Here is an 18,949-nt window from a genome sequence, read left to right on the forward strand (position 1 = left end):
AAGGTCCTGGGGAGATCTGGAGTTTCCATTCATTCAGGCCAGGAAAGCTAAGCAGAGAGAGGTTTTCTGATGCAGAGGTTGAGATGGGGGGCTGAGAGAGGAACCAGGAAGTCACAGGCTCCTGGGGCTCCCGCGCTGTTTTCCCTATCCCTTTCTGGCAATCTTTAGGATTCTGTGTAGACATTGGAATGTGGACTGAGAGCTTCAGTAACTTTTATTTATTAATATTAATAGTGACTTCCATTAAGCCTGAAATACTTGGAAACACCAACAAGGCTGATAACTATTAAATAATAATTATTAAAAATGTTTTTGAATGTTTATTTATTTTTGAGAGAGACAAAGAAAGAGCAGGGGAGGGGCAGAGAGAGAGGGAGACACAGGATCTGAAGCAGGCTCCAGGCTCTGAGCTGTCAGCACAGAGCCTCATGCAGGGCTCGAACTCCCAAACCGTGAGATCATGACCTGAGCCGAAGTCTGACATTAAACGACTGAGCCACCCAGGCATCCCTAAATAATAATTATTAATGATAGTCACTAGTGAATACCAAGTACATACTAGTCATCCTTTAGGTGCCAAAGATATAGGAGCAAATAAGACATTTGGATCTCATACTCCAGGAGGGGGAGCATTGTGCAAATGAGGGGTTCCCCATTATATCAAGAGTCTGTCTTATCCAGGCTGTTTTTCTACTGAAAGGTGTGGCTTGCAGCCACCTCACTGCAAAGCATGGGTCGTTGAAGAGTTCCAATTTCCGATTCCTGACCAAGGTGGACAGACCACCCAGCTCAGGCCTTGGTGTCCTTCCTGGATCCCCTAGTTGACAGCACTACCTACAATTCCCTCTACAGCATTACAACACTACCTGCCATCCATCTGTCTCCTCATGTCTTCCCTCTCCAGGACCCATGACAAGGAATCTTGTCTCTCTTGACTGCTGTTCTATTCCCCAATCTGGAGGTGGGGTGGGGGAGTGGCTGGCACCAACAGAGCCCTGAGTCCATGTTTGTTGGCAGATGGTTGGTTTGGCTGCGACACGGGATACCATTAACGGTAACTGACCACTTCATTTGCATTGACTAGAAGGAATGTATAAGAAATGGTGGCTTTAGCCATGTAGTACTCTCCTCCAGACCTTAAAAAAAAAAAACAAAAAAAACCCTGCTAAATAATATTAATGATAACCATTTGTGGTAACCGGTCTCCAAGATAGCTCTCAATGATCCTCATCTATTGTGTACACAGCTTTGTGTAGCTCTCTGCCTTACTGACATGCTCAAAGGCACTGACCCGCAGGAAATTGAGGAAGTGATGGTATGTAACTTTCAAAGCTAGATATAAAGATATGTGGCTTCTGCTTTGTGTCTTGGATCATTTGCTCTGGAGGAAGGCCACTGCTTAGTTGTGAGGATGTTCAGGCAGTCCTGTGGAGCAGCTGATGCGTCAAGGAACTGAGGCCTCCTTGCCAACAGCCATAGAAGTGTGAGTGGTGGAAGCCAATTCTCCAGCCCCAGTCAAGCCTTCAAATGACTGCAGCCTCATGACAGAAACCAGGCTAGAACTGCCCAGCAAAAGCATTTCCAAATTCTTGACCCACAGAAACCATGAGATTTATTAGACCTTTATTATTGTCTGAAGCCACTAAGTTTTGAAGTAAACTATTGTGCAGCAATAATCACAGATAAGGGGAAGTTGGAGCTGTTCCTTAATCCAACTACTGACATTTCCTCAGTGTGATACACATTTTAGAAAAGGAACTTCAGAGCATGTTACATTTTTAAAAGTTGCAACTTGGGGTGCCTGGGTGGCTCAGGTGGTTGAGCATCAGACTTTAGCTCAGATCATGATCTTTCAGTTGGTGGGTTAGAGCCCCATATCGGGCTCGTGCTAACAGCTCAGAGCCTGGAGCCTGCTTCCGATTCTGTGTCTCCCTCTCTCTCTGCCCCTCCCCCACTCATACACTGTCTCTCTCTGTCTCCAAAGCAAACATTAAAATTTTTTTTTCAAATAAATAAAAGTTGCAACCTTAGCCATGTGCCTATTTTGCAAATGTAACTTTAGAGAAGCCCCTTAGCTTCCAACTCCTTCCCAGGACATGGCCACCCCTGACCCCCTCTTATAGATTCTGGAGCTTTCACTGCATGAGAAGCAGGCTAACAAAGTGAGAGTGTTGACCATCTAGTTTATTCCCCAAACCAAGGTGGGCAGCAAGAGTTGGCTATCCAGCTCAGAGGAAGAGAAGCTGGGATCTGGCTGGGAGGAGACCTTTTCTTTGCCCACTGTGCATCTTGCTTGTGGCTGAATTATCTCAATAATAAAGGAAAGGAAGACTTCATGCTATGTAAATAAAACCAAAATTCAGCCATTATTCATTTTTATTGAAGTGGCATGCAAATTACTTAATGAAACTTAGCAGAAAGCAGCCTGGTGAAAACAAGGGGCATGGGGAGCCAGTCACATTCGTTGCAGATCCACACAGGAAGTTCCACTGGTCCTTAATTACTTGCCCTGTGCCTACCAGCGGGGCTGCGCCTTTTGTCTCGCTTGCTTTGCTGGTGGTACAAGCGACTCCCCACCCGGAGCAGATGGGCCCAGGGTCTTTTTTTTTTTTTTTCCCCTGGGTGAAGCAATGTGGCCGCCCTGTAAGCCTGGCCCCCAGGACTCCCCAAGCAGGGGTCCCCACTGAGGTCTCCATGCTGCCTGCACCTCGGCCTTCCCCTGATTGTCTGCTGCGTTACTGGAAGCCTCTTTGCTCCCATTGTGTGGGCGCTGTAATCTTTGAGGTTCCTGGAGTTATTTCGAGGAGCTTACTTGAGAGAAATCCCTTGGCTCGCTCAGATCACTCTCCGTGCCACCACCAAGGTGCGGGCCTCTGATCCTGAGGACTGGCCTGGGGCACCAAAGGCCACCCACCTGAGCTGCTTCCCACCTGGGGCTCCACTAGCAAAGCCAGAGGACAACTGAAAAAGAAAATCCTGCAGCGAGGATTTCAACCAAGGAAGGGCAGCAAGTACTTAAGCCCCAACACCTGCTGGAAGCTTGACACCTGCTGGAAGCTTGGAGGTGGCCAAAGGAGAGGACCTCTGGTAGAAAGGGCTACCAGGGTGCTGGGTGTCCTCTCTGCATTGCTAAATTCCGGAACCATGGAAATGGCCAGAGATTTCCTCAGTTTATCACGTTTATCACCCCAGACCTTCACCCAGAAGTCCCTGTTATCAGGGCCTGAGTACTGAGGTGAACAGAGCATCATTTACCTGAGCTCCTCCCTCCGCCCCACGCCGCCAGTGGATAAGCACCCGTGGGAACAGAAGGTGAGTATCACCTTTCATAGCAGAGAAGCAGCCTGCAAAAAGGCATTGTGCTAGCAGGATCCCTTTTCCCACTGACTTCCATCCTGAAGTCAGGCACATGCTCCCTCAAGGCAATTGAAAGTTTGCAGTGTATGGCCAGCTGTGGGATGGGAATGAGGGTAGGGGAGACGGTGAGACCCCAGGTGCATCCCAATGCTGCTGTGAATGCCAAGGCACCCCTCTTCTGGGAGCTCCAGCTATGGGATTGTTTTCATGTTGGAGAATTCGAGGGCCATCCTCCACTCTGACTTTCTCCACATTTGTAACTTCTCTGTGTTTTACCCCCCTCAGCCTCTCCCTGCCTTCCAAGGCACTCAGCACCTTCTACAGCAGTAGCCTCCATCCTGTCGCTGCTATGAAAACAGAGGCCTGGAGGCCAAGGCGTTTGGGGTTTTGTGCTGATTCTGTGACTAACAGTATAACCATGGAAAGTCCTTTCCTCTCTCTATTTCTTGGGGAGCCTAAGAAATCATCTGGAGACCAGGGTGCCTAGAACATCTGAACTCTGTCTCATTAGAGACTGTGATTGGGGAGCCTCCACTTTCCCCCAGAGCCCAGAACATGTCCCCCCACCCCCACCCCACCCCCATCAGTAGTTCTTCTGGACTCTAAGCTGAGAGTGTGTTTCAGCAGGAACGTGTGGCTGGTCTCAGGGATGGTTCTCATAGGGCTAGGGTGCTGTGGGTAGGTATTCGGGAACTTTTCATGGTCCTTAAATCCTTTCATTGTGGAGAGGTCTACTGGGATTAAAGTTAGATTTAGTGTCCAAGATTTGAGGACCATCCCTTTCCTGGAGGTGGTGACTTCCTAGCAGCTAAGATCATGGTGGTGGAATCAATGAACATGCTTCCGGATCCCAGCCTGGCTTCCAACAGCTGGGGGTCTGAGGCCAGTGAGTTAACCAGGAAAAACTCCCGCCTCCTCCTCCCCTCCACTCCTCTCCCCTCTGGGCTGCCATCTGAAATAGGATATTACTTAAATGAACTGTGCTTGAAGCTTCAAGGTCTCTATTGTATTCTCACTAACATTATTTACTCCTTCTCAAAATATTGTTTATCGGGTTCATTTAATTCAAGGGCTCTAGGTATTTCTTCAGCAGTAATAAAAAAATAAATAAATGCTATGCACTGAATTGTGTGTGTTCCCAATTCATGTTGAGGCCTGAACCCCAGTGTGACTGACTGTCTTTGGGGATGGAGCCTATAAGGAGGTAATTAAGATTCAGTGATGTCATAAGCATGGGACCCTGGTGTTAGTGTTCTCATAAGAGACACCAGAGACTTGATCCCTGCTCCCTACCACAAACGCAGAGAAGAGGCCATCACTGAGATGGAAGGCCTGCCAACCAAAAGATCTCTGAATGGAACCTGCTTTGCCAGCACCTTGACCTTGGACTTGCAAGCTCCAGAACTGTGAGGCATGTTGTGTAAGCACCCCAGTCTATGGTAATTTGTTCTGGCCACCTGAGCAGACTAAAGCATGTGTGCATAAGACAATGTATCTGACATGTTAAAGAAACTGTGTGTACCAGAAACTAACAACAGACACACAGATGCCAGGGGTAACTTAGCCACAGTCTATACTTGGAGCAAAACAACCCCCCTACCCACCTCCAAAACCATCCACCTTCTGTCATGGAACAAAATCACAAACACATCAAAGTTTAAAACGAAACCCAAAAAACAACCAAAGCAGCATTAAAGTAAAAACTACTTGGGAGAAAGAATTTCCATCCTATGAGCAATTTGAAATAAAAACTTCAGAATCATAATAGTGACTCTACCATCATTTTCTGTAATAAAATATCTATTATAACAGATATGGCAATACAATAAAAGTCCTATTGTTCCAGAAACTGTATTATAACTGAAACAGGATAATTATAGAAATACTTGCATGAGAATTGCATGTTCAACAGAACCATTGAAAATCACTCTTCTCACAGTGAAAATAAGGCTTCCAGGTACAGAAGAACTCTTCAGTGAGATCTGAAATAGAAGACAAGGTGGATTTTTTTTTCCAAATCTTTTATAGCAGCATAACCTTCCAAAGCCCCCTCAGGGCCATCTGCAACATGTCTCCAAGGGCCCATCCGGCTCTGAGTTCCACACTTTATTTGGAAAACTAAAATCTGATGGTAGATTTTGAAGTAGGGCATCTCTCTATTCTTTCCACAAACAGATTTTAGGGTGAATCTCAGTTTTATCAAGTTCATTTTGTAAATTTTAACTTAGAATTTCTAGCTTTTAGAGCAGCAGACCCCTGGAACATTCTGCAGAGATCCAATCATGTTTTGAAGGCACTGCTGGTAGGCAGGCATCCCAGCCTTGTAGCTGACATGGAGGCTCTTTGCTCTGTTCCTCCCGAAGTCCTCACAGCAGCCCTACGGTGTTGAGAGCAAGGATTCTTCTCATTTAGTAGCTGAGGAACCTGGGGACTGTCTGGATGGGAGCAGGGGCAGGGGATTTGTCTGGAAACTGCATTTGCACCATAAGCACGCTGTTTTTCCTTAGCTTGCCTATTTATTTGATGTGGCTTTGGGGAAACTGACAAAAATTACAGAGGTGTAGGAGGCCAGAGGGCCTGTGAGCCATCCCTTGTCACCTGACTACTGACTGCTGATGCTCCCTCCCAGTAACTTGGCACTTGCAGGGCTGGCAACTGGAGGAAATTCACAGAACCATGATGGTGGCTAAGGGAACAAGGGAGTGTGCAGGGGGGAAATAATAAAAATAACAACAACAACAACAACACACTCAGCACCACGGCAAATACGTAGAGAAGTGCTGAGTCATGGCTGAAGGGACACGATAGCCATCTCCAAATATCTGAAGGATGTAAATACTAAGGAAGAAGATGAGTTAAATATTTAGAAGCACAGTGACAAAGCCCGGGACCAGCTCCCTTACCAGTCCCCAAACCACCTTGCCCACAGCAGTCCTTTCAGAATTAAGCCCCCCCAAGACCAAAGAAGGGCAGCTTGATGGCCCCTCTGCACACAACAACTTTGACACAGGCATGAGCCGAGCCTCTTACTTTCATTGTGCCAGCACATACCATGTGCATATTCAGATGCTATCATCATGGCTGCCATTTGCTGGATACCTGGTGTTTTGGGTTGAATTGTATCACCCCAAAAAGACTTTGTAGTCCTACCCTTGGTACTTGTAAATGTGACCTTATTTGAAAATAGAGTCTTTGGAGATGTCATCAGGTTAAGATGAGGTCTTTAGGGTGGGCCTTTGATCCAATACGACTGGTGTCCTCATACAAAGAAGGAAGTTGGGGCACGGGCACAGACACACAGGGAGGATGCCAAGTGATGACAGATGCAGGGCACTAGCTGCAAACCCACAAATGCTGAGGGCTGACGGCCCCACCAGAAGCTGAGAAGAGGCCCGGAGTGATTGTCCCTCACAGACTTCAGAGGGAGCTTGGACCCACCCACACACCCACCACTTTGTGGTGCTTTGTTATAGGGCCCTAGCAAATTACTCAGTCCATCTGGTACAGCAGTGCTGAACGTTTCCTACATGAAAGGAATGGCATGCATCTTGGGGAAAAGTCTGGGGGCAAGGGAGACATCCTTCATCCCCAAGCAAAGGAAGGAAGAGTGTCCTAGGCCCACCATATGCGGTTAGAATCCCTCCTGACCCAAAACCTGGCTCTATGGTTGCAAGGCTGGATCCAGACCACTGAGAATCCCTAAGCACAAGACTATGGTGCCTCTAGGTAATTTAAAATAGAAAGAAGGCTCATTGGTGGAGCATGTGACTCTTGATCTCGGGGCTGAGTTCAAGCTCCATGTTGGGCATAGAGATTACTTAAGAAACATAAGAAATAAAAATTAAAAATGAATAAAAAATAAAAAGAACACTGACCTTAAGATTTTAGTTTTCAAAATGATATCAAGTTTACTCATATGCTTTAATTAAGAGGTTGCAGGGGTTTACATGTGTGTATATGGAACTGTCCGGCCCTGGGTCCAGATGGGTTTATCCTGAAAAAGCAATATAAGGTAGAAGCTGGCTAACTCGAACTGTGGAAAGGTGGGGGGAACAAGGTGCTGGCTTCAGGGGGCCCCATGGCCCTCAGGCTGCGCTCCTTCACACCCATCCCCTGCCCTCTACCGCAGCCCTCACACATTTTAGATGGACCTTGCACCTTGCACCTTACACCTCCCTCAAGCCCGGAGGGGCCTCCTGGGGATCCTCTCTCCCTTTGGCCCTTGATTCAGGATCTCTGACCCTCTGGCCTAGGGACAGTCCTCCCTTCCCTCAGCAGTCATGGTGACAGTCCAGCAACCTTGGGGAGCCAAAGATGCTAAGTTAACGTTTGGTGAATGGGTGGATCATAGTCCAAAGCCAGCTCTATGATGCAAGCCAGGATGCTATGGGATTCTTGGACCCTTCTGGAAAATGGTGGATTGTGAAGGCTTGGGGTGGAATCAGATTTCTTGCCTCTCTGGGCACATGAGGCTCACATTTGGCACCCTGGAGATGATTTTCATTTTCACACCTTATGATATAAACAAGAATAATCTTGATCCCTATACATTACCTCCTTTACTCTTCAGTATAATCCTATGAGACAGGCACTATTATTGTTGTCATTTCCCAAATGAGGAAACTGAGGCATAGAGAAGTTGAATGACTTTCCCAAGGTCACCCAGCCAGATATTAGGACTGTAAGCATTATGAGAGCACTATCTGTATGCTGGGCCAGGGCACAGTCACCATGATGGCGACCCCACTGTGTACCCCCTTCACAGAACCAACGCTACAGGAGGCCTAGTTGACACTAGGAGACTGTGGTATTATCTGTTACATTTATGGGCTTCTGTGTGTGCAACCATTCATATCAGAATGAAGGTCCTAGGTTGCTGACAGGTTCAAAGTTTGCAGGACTTCTAAAGCTCACCTCCTCTTCTCAAGAGGGCCCTGACCTTGAAGTTTCTTTCATCTCCCTGCCTCTCCTTACCCCCTTACCACCTCTGGGGAAGGAGTCAACAGCCCAATTTCTTTAATGAGCCGCCAGAGGGAGCTGCCCGCGGAGGAAACTGGAGAATCTCCCCCAGGTCAGAGCCTAGAGAAGGTTGAGCTATTCTTAGCCTCAGTTAACTTTCATTGTTGAATGTCACCCAAACTCAAGCAAAAGCTCCTACTGAGAAGTGGTTGGGGCTATTTCATCACGGCCCCCGAACCCTGGTTAATGCTTAAGGCCCTTTCTCCCCTGAGGACAAAAGGGAAATGGAAGTAACAAAATGATGATAGTTAAAGAGTACAAAGTTTCAATTCTGTAAGATAAATACATGCTAGGAATCTATGCAGCACACTGCCTACAGCTGATAATATTGTACGTATACTAAATGTATACTAAAGAGGGTAAATCTTATGCTAAGTGTTCTCAACACACACATAATAATAATAATAATAATAATAATAAAGAGCGGGAAGAAACTTCTGAAGTGACTGATATGTTTATGGTGTAGATTGTGATGATGGTGTATACTTATCCCCCAACTCATCGACTTATATACATTAATATGTACAGCTTTTTAAAGTCAGCAAATACAGATTTTTTTTAAACACCTTATCGGGGCATGTATATACTATAGTATATATGTCTGTTTAAATATATGGTATATATATGTGTACGTATATGTGTAATCTGTGTGTGCATAAGTGGTATTTATATCTGTATCTATGTGTGTAAATACGTGGTGTATACATATGTGTGTGCTTTCCCACTCAAGAGAGGAAAAACAAGAGAAAGAAACAAGATGACTGGCAGTGTGAATGACGCCCATCCTCTCCGTGTCTACAGTAGCCTGGAAAGCCAGGCAGAGCGCTGGGTTCAGCAAGGTCTTTGAGCCGCGGAGACCCGGGTTACAGTTCCGACTCTGACACACCCTACCTGGGTGGCCTTGGGCAGACCGACCTCTCCCTGGCTTCTCCCAGCTGTAATAGGGCAGTGGCAACCACACCTAGGAGGCGGGACTACTGTCAGGATTAAGTGGCACAGTCCATGGACGGCCACCAGAGCCTTTCCCAGATTTGAGATGGTTCCAGGCCAGCCCTTGTGAGTGTATGAGTGTGTGCTGGGGGCGGGGGGCCTCTTCTCCATACTTCCTCTAAAGTACTCCCTGCACCCCGTCCCCACCTCTGCACCCTCCCAGCAGTCTCGTCTCCCCCTTCCCTTGGAGGTAAAGCCAGCTGCTTAGCCTTTCAACCCCCAGACCCAGAGGCTCCTGGTGCCAGCACCGGCCTCCAGCTTACGTTGGACTTTGGCCCATACATTCACCGAACATTAATTCAGCACCTTTGGCTTCCTATGGTTGCTGGGTTCTCTCCATGATTGCTGGGAGGAGGCAGGAACGTCCCTACCCCTAAGGGTCAGAGATCCTGAATCAAGGGCGAAAGGGAAAGAGGATCCCAGGAGGCCTCTCCGGGCTTGAGGGAGGTGCAGGGTGCCGAGTCCATCTAAAACGCGGACGCGACGGAGCGTAGCTTGGGGACCACGGCGACTCCAGCCTGCCCGAGGCCCCGGAGGAGGAGGGGCGCCGCGGCGAGCCTGGGCTAGGCAGGCGGCGGGAGCTCGGCGGGAGCGCTCCGCTGCGCCGGGGTGAGTGGCGACCGGAAGGCCCCCGTGCGGGCGAGCCGGAAGGCGGGAGGGAGAAGCGGGGCTGCCGGCGGGGCCGGGGACGCGGGGGCCGGAGACGCGCGGATCTGGGTCTCCCGGCGGCGGCGCGCGCGGCGGGCCGCCTCCCAGCGGGGGATGGGCCTCCGTGCGCCGGCGCCGCGCGGGTGAGGCCGGGCGCCCGGGGCGCGCGGCCGGGAGGCCTGCGGCTGCCGGGCCCAGCCAGCACGGTGCTTGGGTGTTCATTTTCCGTATGAAGACACTGAGGCACGGAGAGGCTGACGTCACAACCGAAGTAAGCAGTAGCAGCCGAGCTGGCATTAGACTCCGGGCTGCCTGACTCCCGGGCCCTCTGACTGCGGGCCCTCGCACCCAGCGGTGCGCCACGCAGTGACTGGGTGTGGTGTGGTGTGGTGTGTGTGTGTGTGTGTGTGTGTGGCCTCCTCAGTTAGCCACGTTTATGTGTCCTCCTCTGTAACCCGGTGTGCGGGTATCACCCTCCTCAGTGCCCCCCAGGTGCGTGGGTGGGGAGCAGGTGTTATATATGCAGGACAGAGTCCTAGTTAGGATACCGGGTGAGTCAGCACCCCTGGACTCGCCCTATGGGGAAAGTCTGGACACAATCAGGAATGGATACTAATGATTTAGGAGGGGCGAATTAGTTTGGTGGGGACAGGTAGCTTCTTTAGCCTTTAAAAAGAGAAACAGACTTTGAGAGCTTGCAGAGCGCCCTTTTATGGGCGAGGTAGGTATCTGTCCCGGACTATGACAGAGAAGGCAGTACCTGCTTCCCTTTGGCCTCCGTGGTACAGGAAGATAGTCCAGGGTGACTCGCTCTTTTGATTTTTCTTTTTCTTTTCTTTTTAAAGTTTATTTATTTATTTTGAAAGCGAAAGATCATGAACAGTGGAGTGGAAGAGGGAAAGGGCGAGAGAATCCCAAGCCCGCTCCTTAATGATAGTGTGAAGCCCCACTGGGGGCTCAAACTGAGAACCGTGACATCATGACCTAAGCCGAAGTCAAGAGCTGGATGCTTACCAACTCAGCAACCCAGGCGCCCTGCTCTTTTGATTTTTCAAGAGAAATCCGAAATCAGATGTCTGTGAAATTAGATCTTTAAATACTGGCAATCAGCTGGGTTTTTAAAAAGTCTATGGGCTAATCTGACAATGCAGGTGGGATCCACATGTGACCTTTGCACCAGGGCATACAGAGGTGGGAAGACCAGGTTAACAAGAGCCAGTGCATACAGTGGGGTTTTATAAATTCCAACAGACAAGTAGAAAGTACTTAAGATGCAGGTGAGCAAGATCACTCTGGGCCCTTAAGACGCTCCGCTTTTCTAATTCTTTTTTTTTTTTAAACAGGGTGCATGGAGGTCTGTGTTAACTCTGAAGCCCTCCTCTCTCTCCTCTCTCACAATCTGGTCCATCTCAGAAAGCCGAGCTACAGTCTTGGGGATGGGCTCATCTCCCCCTTTCCCAGAACCTTGCTGTAATCAGCAGACCAGCCTGGTGCGTGCAAGAAACCAGGGCTGCAAGTTGGCATTTGCCTTCCCTGTGGCTGGCAGATGGGCTTTCTGTGACCAGAACCTGTTTCGTGGACAAATCTGATTCTGAAATAGGTGTGATATGGGAGAGGAGGCCCCATTCTCACCCTCTGAGGTCTGTCCCCATCACAGTCCTCTTCCTCCCTCCTCCCTCCTGACTCACTTCCCAGTTGCTTACAGACAAAGGCAAACGTGGAGTGGGAGAAGGAGCAGGGCTGCTTCCTCCCGCAATCTGGCAAGCCTGGAGAAGTCGGGAGGCTGGGCTTTTTAGCAAGGACTCAGGAGATGGGGTTACAAACCTTTCTTCCACAAGAGTCTATTGATGCTCTAGCTTCTAAAATGATTCCTGCAAGGAAATTAAGCCAGCTTTCTCTTGAATTGAAGCAGCCACACTGCCACCTCTTCCTGTGGTGTAGAACCATTGAGCCCAGCTGGAGCTGGGCCACTTCCTCCCCTGCCCTCCCACACACTGTGACCCCTGCTGGTCCACCCGTTCTGCAGAGCCCTGGGCCTGGGCCTTGTGCTCATCCGCCTGGGCACAGTGGAGGCTGGGGGCAGCATTTGCACAATGATGCCTTATTAGCCCCTGTGGGTTTATATACATAAAGTCATTCAGAGCAGGTCCGAAGCTAGGGTTTTTTTAATGGACAATAGAGTGTGAAGTGGCTGTTTCCTGCCTCGTTTTTGTGTTTTCTTGCTGTGCGGAAACAGTTTCAAGACTGCAGGTCATGGCAGCGTGCACTGGCCAGGAGGCCATCCTTATGGACCATGCTTGCGGTCTTCATGTGCTTGGAAATGGGAAGCTCACTGCAGCCTCCAGAGGGGCTTTCCTAGGACGAGAGCTTTGTCTCCCTTTTCCCCAGCATAAGTGATAGATAAAAAGCTAGATATAAACCAGATATAAACTACACAATGACTAGATGTCTTACAGGAGTGTTTTTAGCTTTTGAAAGGTTTTACCATGAAATTAAATGCTTTGGTTATCAATATTTGAAATAAATGAGTATTCGAAATAAAACTCAGTTTGTTTTCATAGCTTCACAGGACCGTGGCTACTGGGTAAATCGAGTCCCACCCTCCATCGCCTCATTTTTTAGTAAACTTCTGTTAGGTGCAGTCCATTTGCTGTTGTAGTGCTATTTTATTATTATGATACTTGTGAATGGACAAGTCTTATCCCTCAAGTGAGCTGTCTTCCAAGGAGGAGAAGGTAGCATGTACTCTGTCTGCAAGTGGTTGCCAGTAGTGAGCAAAGGTGCTTGGAGGCCAGGAGGTGCTTTGGCAAGTCCAGGACACATGCAGCCAGTGCAGGAACGGCACACCTGAGCAGCCCTGCAGGGCCTGCCCTCCATTGCCTCTGTTCCCCACTTGGCCAAACAGACACATTTGGGGGATGCTTGTTTGCAATTTCTGAGCTCGAGGAGTAAGCAACAGTTATCAGATGTCCTGGGTCACGCTCTCTTAGAGTCTTGCTATCCGAAGTGGGGTTCGAAGACCAGCTGGAGGCTTGTTCGAAATGTATGATCGCAGCCCAGTGCTACTGGCTGTACTTAGCAAGGTACAGTGGTTCCTACACCCTTGTGGAAAATCACTGATCTTAATTAAGAATATTGCAGAGGCCAAAACACAGGAGACTTCTTAGCTCCCCAGGGACTGCACAGAAATTCTGAAACCTGCCTGGTGATCCAGCAGGTCCACAGACTCATTCTAAGAACTCAAAATCCTCTTCCAGGATTGAGAGGGTAATTTTATATTAGAGGCTGGTTCTGGATTATCCTTGGGTCACAAAAAGATGCAACCAAAAGATATTGAGCAACAGGGTCTGCCCCAAACTTTGTCAAGTTCTTTTAGCGACTGTACCATGTATCAGCCCTGAATGAAAAGGAGTGATGGAAAGGAAGTCCCCACTGACCTTGGGTTCAGCGGAAGCCAGAAGGAGAAGCACCAGCTTGTGGCCATTTTGATTTTACTCCCCAGCCCAGGCAGGTGACCCATCGGTGTCAGCGTTGTGGCTCTCGATTCGCACCCATCCCTGGGGCGGAGCCCGCCCTGCCCTTGCCCTGCCTGCCAGCTTCCCCAGTGTGGCGAACAAGTTCCTGCCCTCAGAGAATTTTTCTAAGGTCATTGTTCCAAAGGCCCATCTGTCTGTCTGTCCAAACATATGCAACCCCCTGGAATTTTTTTGGCATATTTTATTTTCTGGTCATTTCATATCACCGTGTCACCCTGTCTCTGCTTTTAATACCCCACATGCAGAACTGGATTGGCTTTAAGAGTTGTTGCCTATAGAAAAGCAAGTGGTGTGTATCAGTAGCAGAATGTCCATTTAGAGCCATCATGTCTGAGGGCCTGCCATGTTCCAGACTTGCACCAGGCACTTTGCATCCATTCTACTTAGACCTTTCAAGAATCCAGCTTGTAGGTGGTTTGTCTCCGTTTTACAGGTGAGGAATATGACAGTCTGCTCAGGGTCACTCAGCGGGCAAATGTGGGCATGAGGCCAGTGTGGTCACACAGCCCAGTACTTATACCCTTTACTGGCTTGGCATGAGCTCAGTTTCACTGTCACACAAAAGAGGGCTCGAGGCCAGGACCTTCTGCATCCTGCCAGGCTTGTGCACTGGGGATGCCTGAGGCAGCAGGAAGGCCGCTGATGCAAGAGAGGTCAGACTTGCCTCACTTGTGATGAACTGGTGGAGTCTGTGGCTGGGGTTGCTCCTTAATCTGTCATAAATCAGAAGTTATGCAGAGGGCAGAGAAGACCTTTCACCCATTCTGCTGATTGTGTTTGCTTTTTAACTAAAGGCTACCCTGCTTTGTCTGTGACAACGTTTCACATGACAGAGTGCTGTCTGTCATGCCTATGGTGGAGCTACTCTTCTCTACTGGAAAATGAGGACTCTTCCTCAAAACTCTAGGGAGAGTAACATTTGGGTGGAAATATTCTGACACCCAGTGAAAGTCACCCTCTAAAATGCTTCCTTTGAGGCTTGCCAAGATGCCCGTCATGGTAGGAGATATCATGAAGCTGCTCTGCTCCATCTCTGAGGAGAGGAAGATGAAGGCGGCCGTCAAGCACTCTGGGAGGGGCGCCCTGGTCACGGGGGCCGTGGCCTTCATCGGGGGCTTAGTTGGAGGCCCACCCGGACTAGCTGTTGGTAAGTGCGAGTCCCTCGCAGGGGCGGCCAGCCTAGTGGGTGTGGTGGAAAAGGACTTTGAGACGCTGAGACCTCATAAGAGTCTGTCCTGTGTGAGATATTTGTTGAGTCAAGGTTGCTTCTGTGAAATGATCTTTGTGTACATAATGTATCCTATTGAAAACGCCAGCCCCTGAGTGTGAATGTCTCAGAAGTGCAGGGCATTCTTGCAAATGGCATGTATGTCCTGCAGACCTGGAGAATGCCTCTCCCCTCAGGGGTGTGGCCTAGAGTTTGAAGATATCGGGGTGTCCTGGTCCCTTGGATGGTCTCCTGACCCCGTCACCAGTGTATGTCACTGCAGAAGGGAACCAGGGAGGAGGCTGGGATTTGCTGAGCACCTACTAGCCCATTCAGAGAGACTGCCCCATTCTGAAAGCAAACAATCTAATGCAGAAACAGCAACAAACTATACTAGGGTGGCCATCCTTGCCCCTTTCTTCTGCTGCCTGCTTCAATTTGAGAGCTGGTTTCTGGCAATGAATGGAGGTTCAGCTGATTTTCCCATCGTTCCTTAGAGATAGGATGAAGTTGCTTCCTTTGGCTTAGGAATAGGAAGGAAGAATTCCTGTGTGGCCTGAACTGTAGACGAGGGTGGCATCAGTGAGCTGGCTGCTGTGCAGGCCTGACTTGAGGAGAGGCTGGAATGTGCCTCCCTTGAGCTGCCTCCGATGGACCCTGAAACACAGGGGCATCAGATAAAGACATGGTCTACTGCATTGGGCTCAGCAAATACTTAACCGAATGCCTGCCTTGTGCTGGGCAGGCTGTGCCGGGGACATCGGAGTGCTCACAGTCTGGTGGGAATCCTGTCTGTACACAGGTATGGGCTGGAGAGGCAGCTGCGTGTCTCCCAGATTGGCTTGTTTCCCAGTTCCCCGGCATGGCTTCTTGCTCTGCTCTGCCATTCCGTAGCAGGGTGGGCAAATCTGAGGACATTTCATGAAGCTGAGGTCACACTGGGGAGTAAATCAGCATGTGGGTGGTCCCAGACCTTCTGCCTATACAATTCCCTTTCCAAACTGTGAATTAGCGAGTCCTGACTTCAGTTTCCCCCCATCCAAGAAGTGAGGGGAAAGACCAAGCCATTGCCTCTTTCCTCAGTGACATTCTATATCTTTGTCCCACCCCATCTAATGTGCTCAGGGACAGGCTTGATGGGATCGTTTATCATATAGCTGCTCCCAGATGCCATTGTGGGAGCATATATTTTATTCGGATTATGTAAAAGCTGGAGGAAAACAGGATGTCTGCAAAGAGAACCCAGGGGATTCGCTACTCGCAGCCCCTACTTGTGGGTTAGAGTATCATTTTACCCAGAAAACAAAGGAATTTTCTCTTCTCCAAAGAGTTAGTAATTTTCTGGTCAATATTCCTGGCGACTTTTTGCATTAAGTGCTGCTCTAAATCAAATATTGATGTTCTCATAAAGGTTTAGTGCAGATGTGTGCAACTCTTGTCGACTCTAAGCACTTCACGGGTGTCATGGGGAAAAGTTCAGTAAAACTTGTAAATTACTGGTTTTCCCTCCCCGGAACCCTCCCTGCCTTAGGAGCAGAAGGAGAGCCTGTCCAGGGACGGTGCTCAGGCTCCAGGGCTCGAAGCTGGCCTGGTCTCTGCCCCAAGGGAGGGTGTGCATCCAGAGACCCTCATCCTTGGCTTCTTGAGGGGGTGCAGGTTTATAGCATGTTGGTGGGGTCCAGCCTACATATGGGTCTTCCCTGACCTGGGCTGTGTTCTTTCAGATAAACCTTTTATTTTTGGAACAGTAGTAGATTTACAGAGAGGTAGGCAGGACCATGCAGAGAATTCCTGTACATCCCTCACCCAGTTTCTGTTCCCCTAACATTAACATCTTGTATTACCATGGTACATTTGTCAAAACTAAGAAGCCAACACTGATACATAACTATTAACTATTCTCCAGACTTTATTTGGATTTTGGCAGTTTTTGCATTAATGAACTTTTCCTGTCCCCAAATCCAGCTCAAGATATCACACTGCATTTCATCCTCAGGTCTCCTTAGTCTCCTCTGGTCTGTGACAGTTTCTCAGACTTTGCTGGTCTTTCATGGTCTGGGTAGCTTTGAGGAGTATTGGTCAGGTATTTGTAGAATGCCTATCCGTTTGGGTCTGCCTGATGACTTTCTCACGATTAGCCCAGGGTTATGGACCACGGAGGGAGGTGGCGTGCCTATCTCCTAGTGCCATTTCAGGGACACGTGACATCCACAGGGCCTCCCTGGTGACATCTACCTTGCTTACCTGGTTAAAGTGGTATTTGCCAGATTTCTCCACTGTGAAGCTACTGTTTCCTGTTTCCACACTCTACTTGTTAGAAGAGAGTCACTATATCCGGCTAGCTGGGCAACATCTTTTAAATACCTGATCACTGATATTTAAAAATCATGGGACCTTTTAAAGATACAAATCTGGTATTCTGCGTGGTACCAATGGGCTGGCAAGGAGTAGCCACTGTCCCTTTAGACAGGGAATCAGCTCCCCATCACCCACAGGCTCGCCCAGCCTTCCTCACTTCTCTCAACCCCCTTCCTGGCCCCTGAAGGCACTAGGGTTTGAGATCTCTGCCCCAGGGCACCTTGCTGTAACAAACCTGCATCCTACCTGATTAGACAGAACTTTCCGTTGACATAAGGGTATCAAGTCCCCAAATCACGCACCTTAAATTTAATCATAAATTTACATTTAAAAATAATGGTTATGCCCTTTGGGGGCCACTGAAAGAGAAATAGTTGAATAAGTTAAATCTGATATTTATTATTATACAACTCTGGAGGGGTTGCATGAAAAACAGTTGTTTCAAGAGTAAAGGTCTCCTTATCTGTCCCCAGGGTCCTTTTAAGCACATGATTTCACTGGAAATTTCCAAGGTTCAGGGGCAAAGAGCATGTTAGACACACGATGGAGAAAATTCTGTCTCACCACTGAGATGATTCTCCTTGAAAACTCACTTGCTTCCCAGCTCTCTCCTTTAAGATGAGAGAGATTTCTGTGGGAAGCATCGAACCTTCGGCCCCTGGAAAAGATTTTAGTTAGCACAGCTGTGAGGTGGGAACTGCTTCGTGCAGAGCTTCAGGAAGGACAGACTTGGGTGTCAATTATCTGAGCCAAATGGACTGAAGACCACATAAACCTCTGCCCCCCGCACCGTGGGGTAGAGGCGGGCATGGAGCTGAGCTCGTTCCGGCCAACCCAGAATGTGCCTACTCATCACAGTGGTGGACATGCTCTCCGCGAGAACCTGAGGCCATCATTCACAGATACGGCCCAACTAATTGAAGCTTCCCTTGTTTTCCAGGGGGGGCTGTCGGGGGTCTATTAGGTGCCTGGATGACAAGCGGACAGTTTAAGCCAGTTCCGCAGATCATAATGGAGCTGCCACCCGCCGAGCAGCAGAAGCTCTTTAATCAAGCCACTGCCATCGTCAGGCACCTGGAGTGGACGGACGCTGTGCAGCTCACCACACTGGTCATGGGCAGTGAGGCCCTGCAGCAGCAGCTGCTGGCCATGCTGGTGAACTATGTTACCAAGGAGCTCCAGGCCGAAGTCCAGTACGATGACTAGGTCGTTTCTCCTGGGATGCGGGGGTCTCATGTACGTGATTTGGACTCACAGAAGGGGACTGGGGGGTGGGAAAGCCCCACATCAGTGTATTACCTTATATGGAATGAAATCTGCCGGAGGGGCTACTGCTGCACTCTATCATGTTCTGGAGATGATTTATGAAGATGTTGTGCTTTGGGGTCGTGTGTGCTAATATGCACTGACCACCCTTTGGCTGGGAGGCTGGTGAAGAGTGACATTGGTGACAGCTTTCTAGGTCCACTCTTACACTGGAGTGTGGTGGAAGGCCCTCATGTTCTGCCTCCTCACCTGTGAAGGAGTCCTGTCCTAAGCACCTGTTAGAGGGCATCTGTCCTAAGCACCTGTTAGAGGACCAGTTCCTCCCCTGGGGCCCCGGGTCTCAGGACCTGGGAGCTGGCCCATGAAGGAATCACATTTCCCTCACGTGCCTCTTCTCTGACCAGTGACTTCCGAGTGGCCCCACACAGGGGCAGTCGGCATGTTGAGTGAAGCCACGACATCGAGGCACCCAGTCCTCCCACTTGGCACACCTGGGCTCTCACCCTCCCAGGGGCTTATTCTCGCCATCTGAAAATTCGTGGTAGTTCTTGAGGTTTGCTTTTTATTA

General features: G+C 49.1%; 1 protein-coding gene across 3 annotated transcripts; it reads left to right on the plus strand.

Annotated features, from left to right (window-relative positions):
* Nucleotides 1-9,401: 9,401 nt before the first annotated feature.
* On the plus strand, nucleotides 9,402-18,660 carry CUNH19orf12 (chromosome unknown C19orf12 homolog). 3 transcript variants are annotated; one of them, XM_039231900.1, is made up of 3 exons: nucleotides 9,402-9,432; nucleotides 14,528-14,697; nucleotides 18,056-18,660. In XM_039231900.1, the coding sequence occupies exons 1-3, from the start codon at nucleotides 9,413-9,415 to the stop codon at nucleotides 18,319-18,321; spliced, it is 456 nt and encodes a 151-aa protein (XP_039087831.1). In that variant the 5' UTR covers nucleotides 9,402-9,412; the 3' UTR covers nucleotides 18,322-18,660. The 3 variants fall into 3 exon arrangements, with proteins under 3 accessions (XP_039087831.1, XP_039087830.1, XP_039087829.1); XM_039231899.1 differs by lacking the exon at nucleotides 9,402-9,432 and adding an exon at nucleotides 9,795-9,975; XM_039231898.1 differs by lacking the exon at nucleotides 9,402-9,432 and adding an exon at nucleotides 10,158-10,285.
* Nucleotides 18,661-18,949: the final 289 nt, after the last annotated feature.

The sequence above is a fragment of the Hyaena hyaena genome, unplaced genomic scaffold (assembly GCF_003009895.1).
Source record: "Hyaena hyaena isolate Hyena2069 unplaced genomic scaffold, ASM300989v1 scaffold_61, whole genome shotgun sequence".
Taxonomy (NCBI): Eukaryota; Metazoa; Chordata; class Mammalia; order Carnivora; family Hyaenidae; genus Hyaena; species Hyaena hyaena.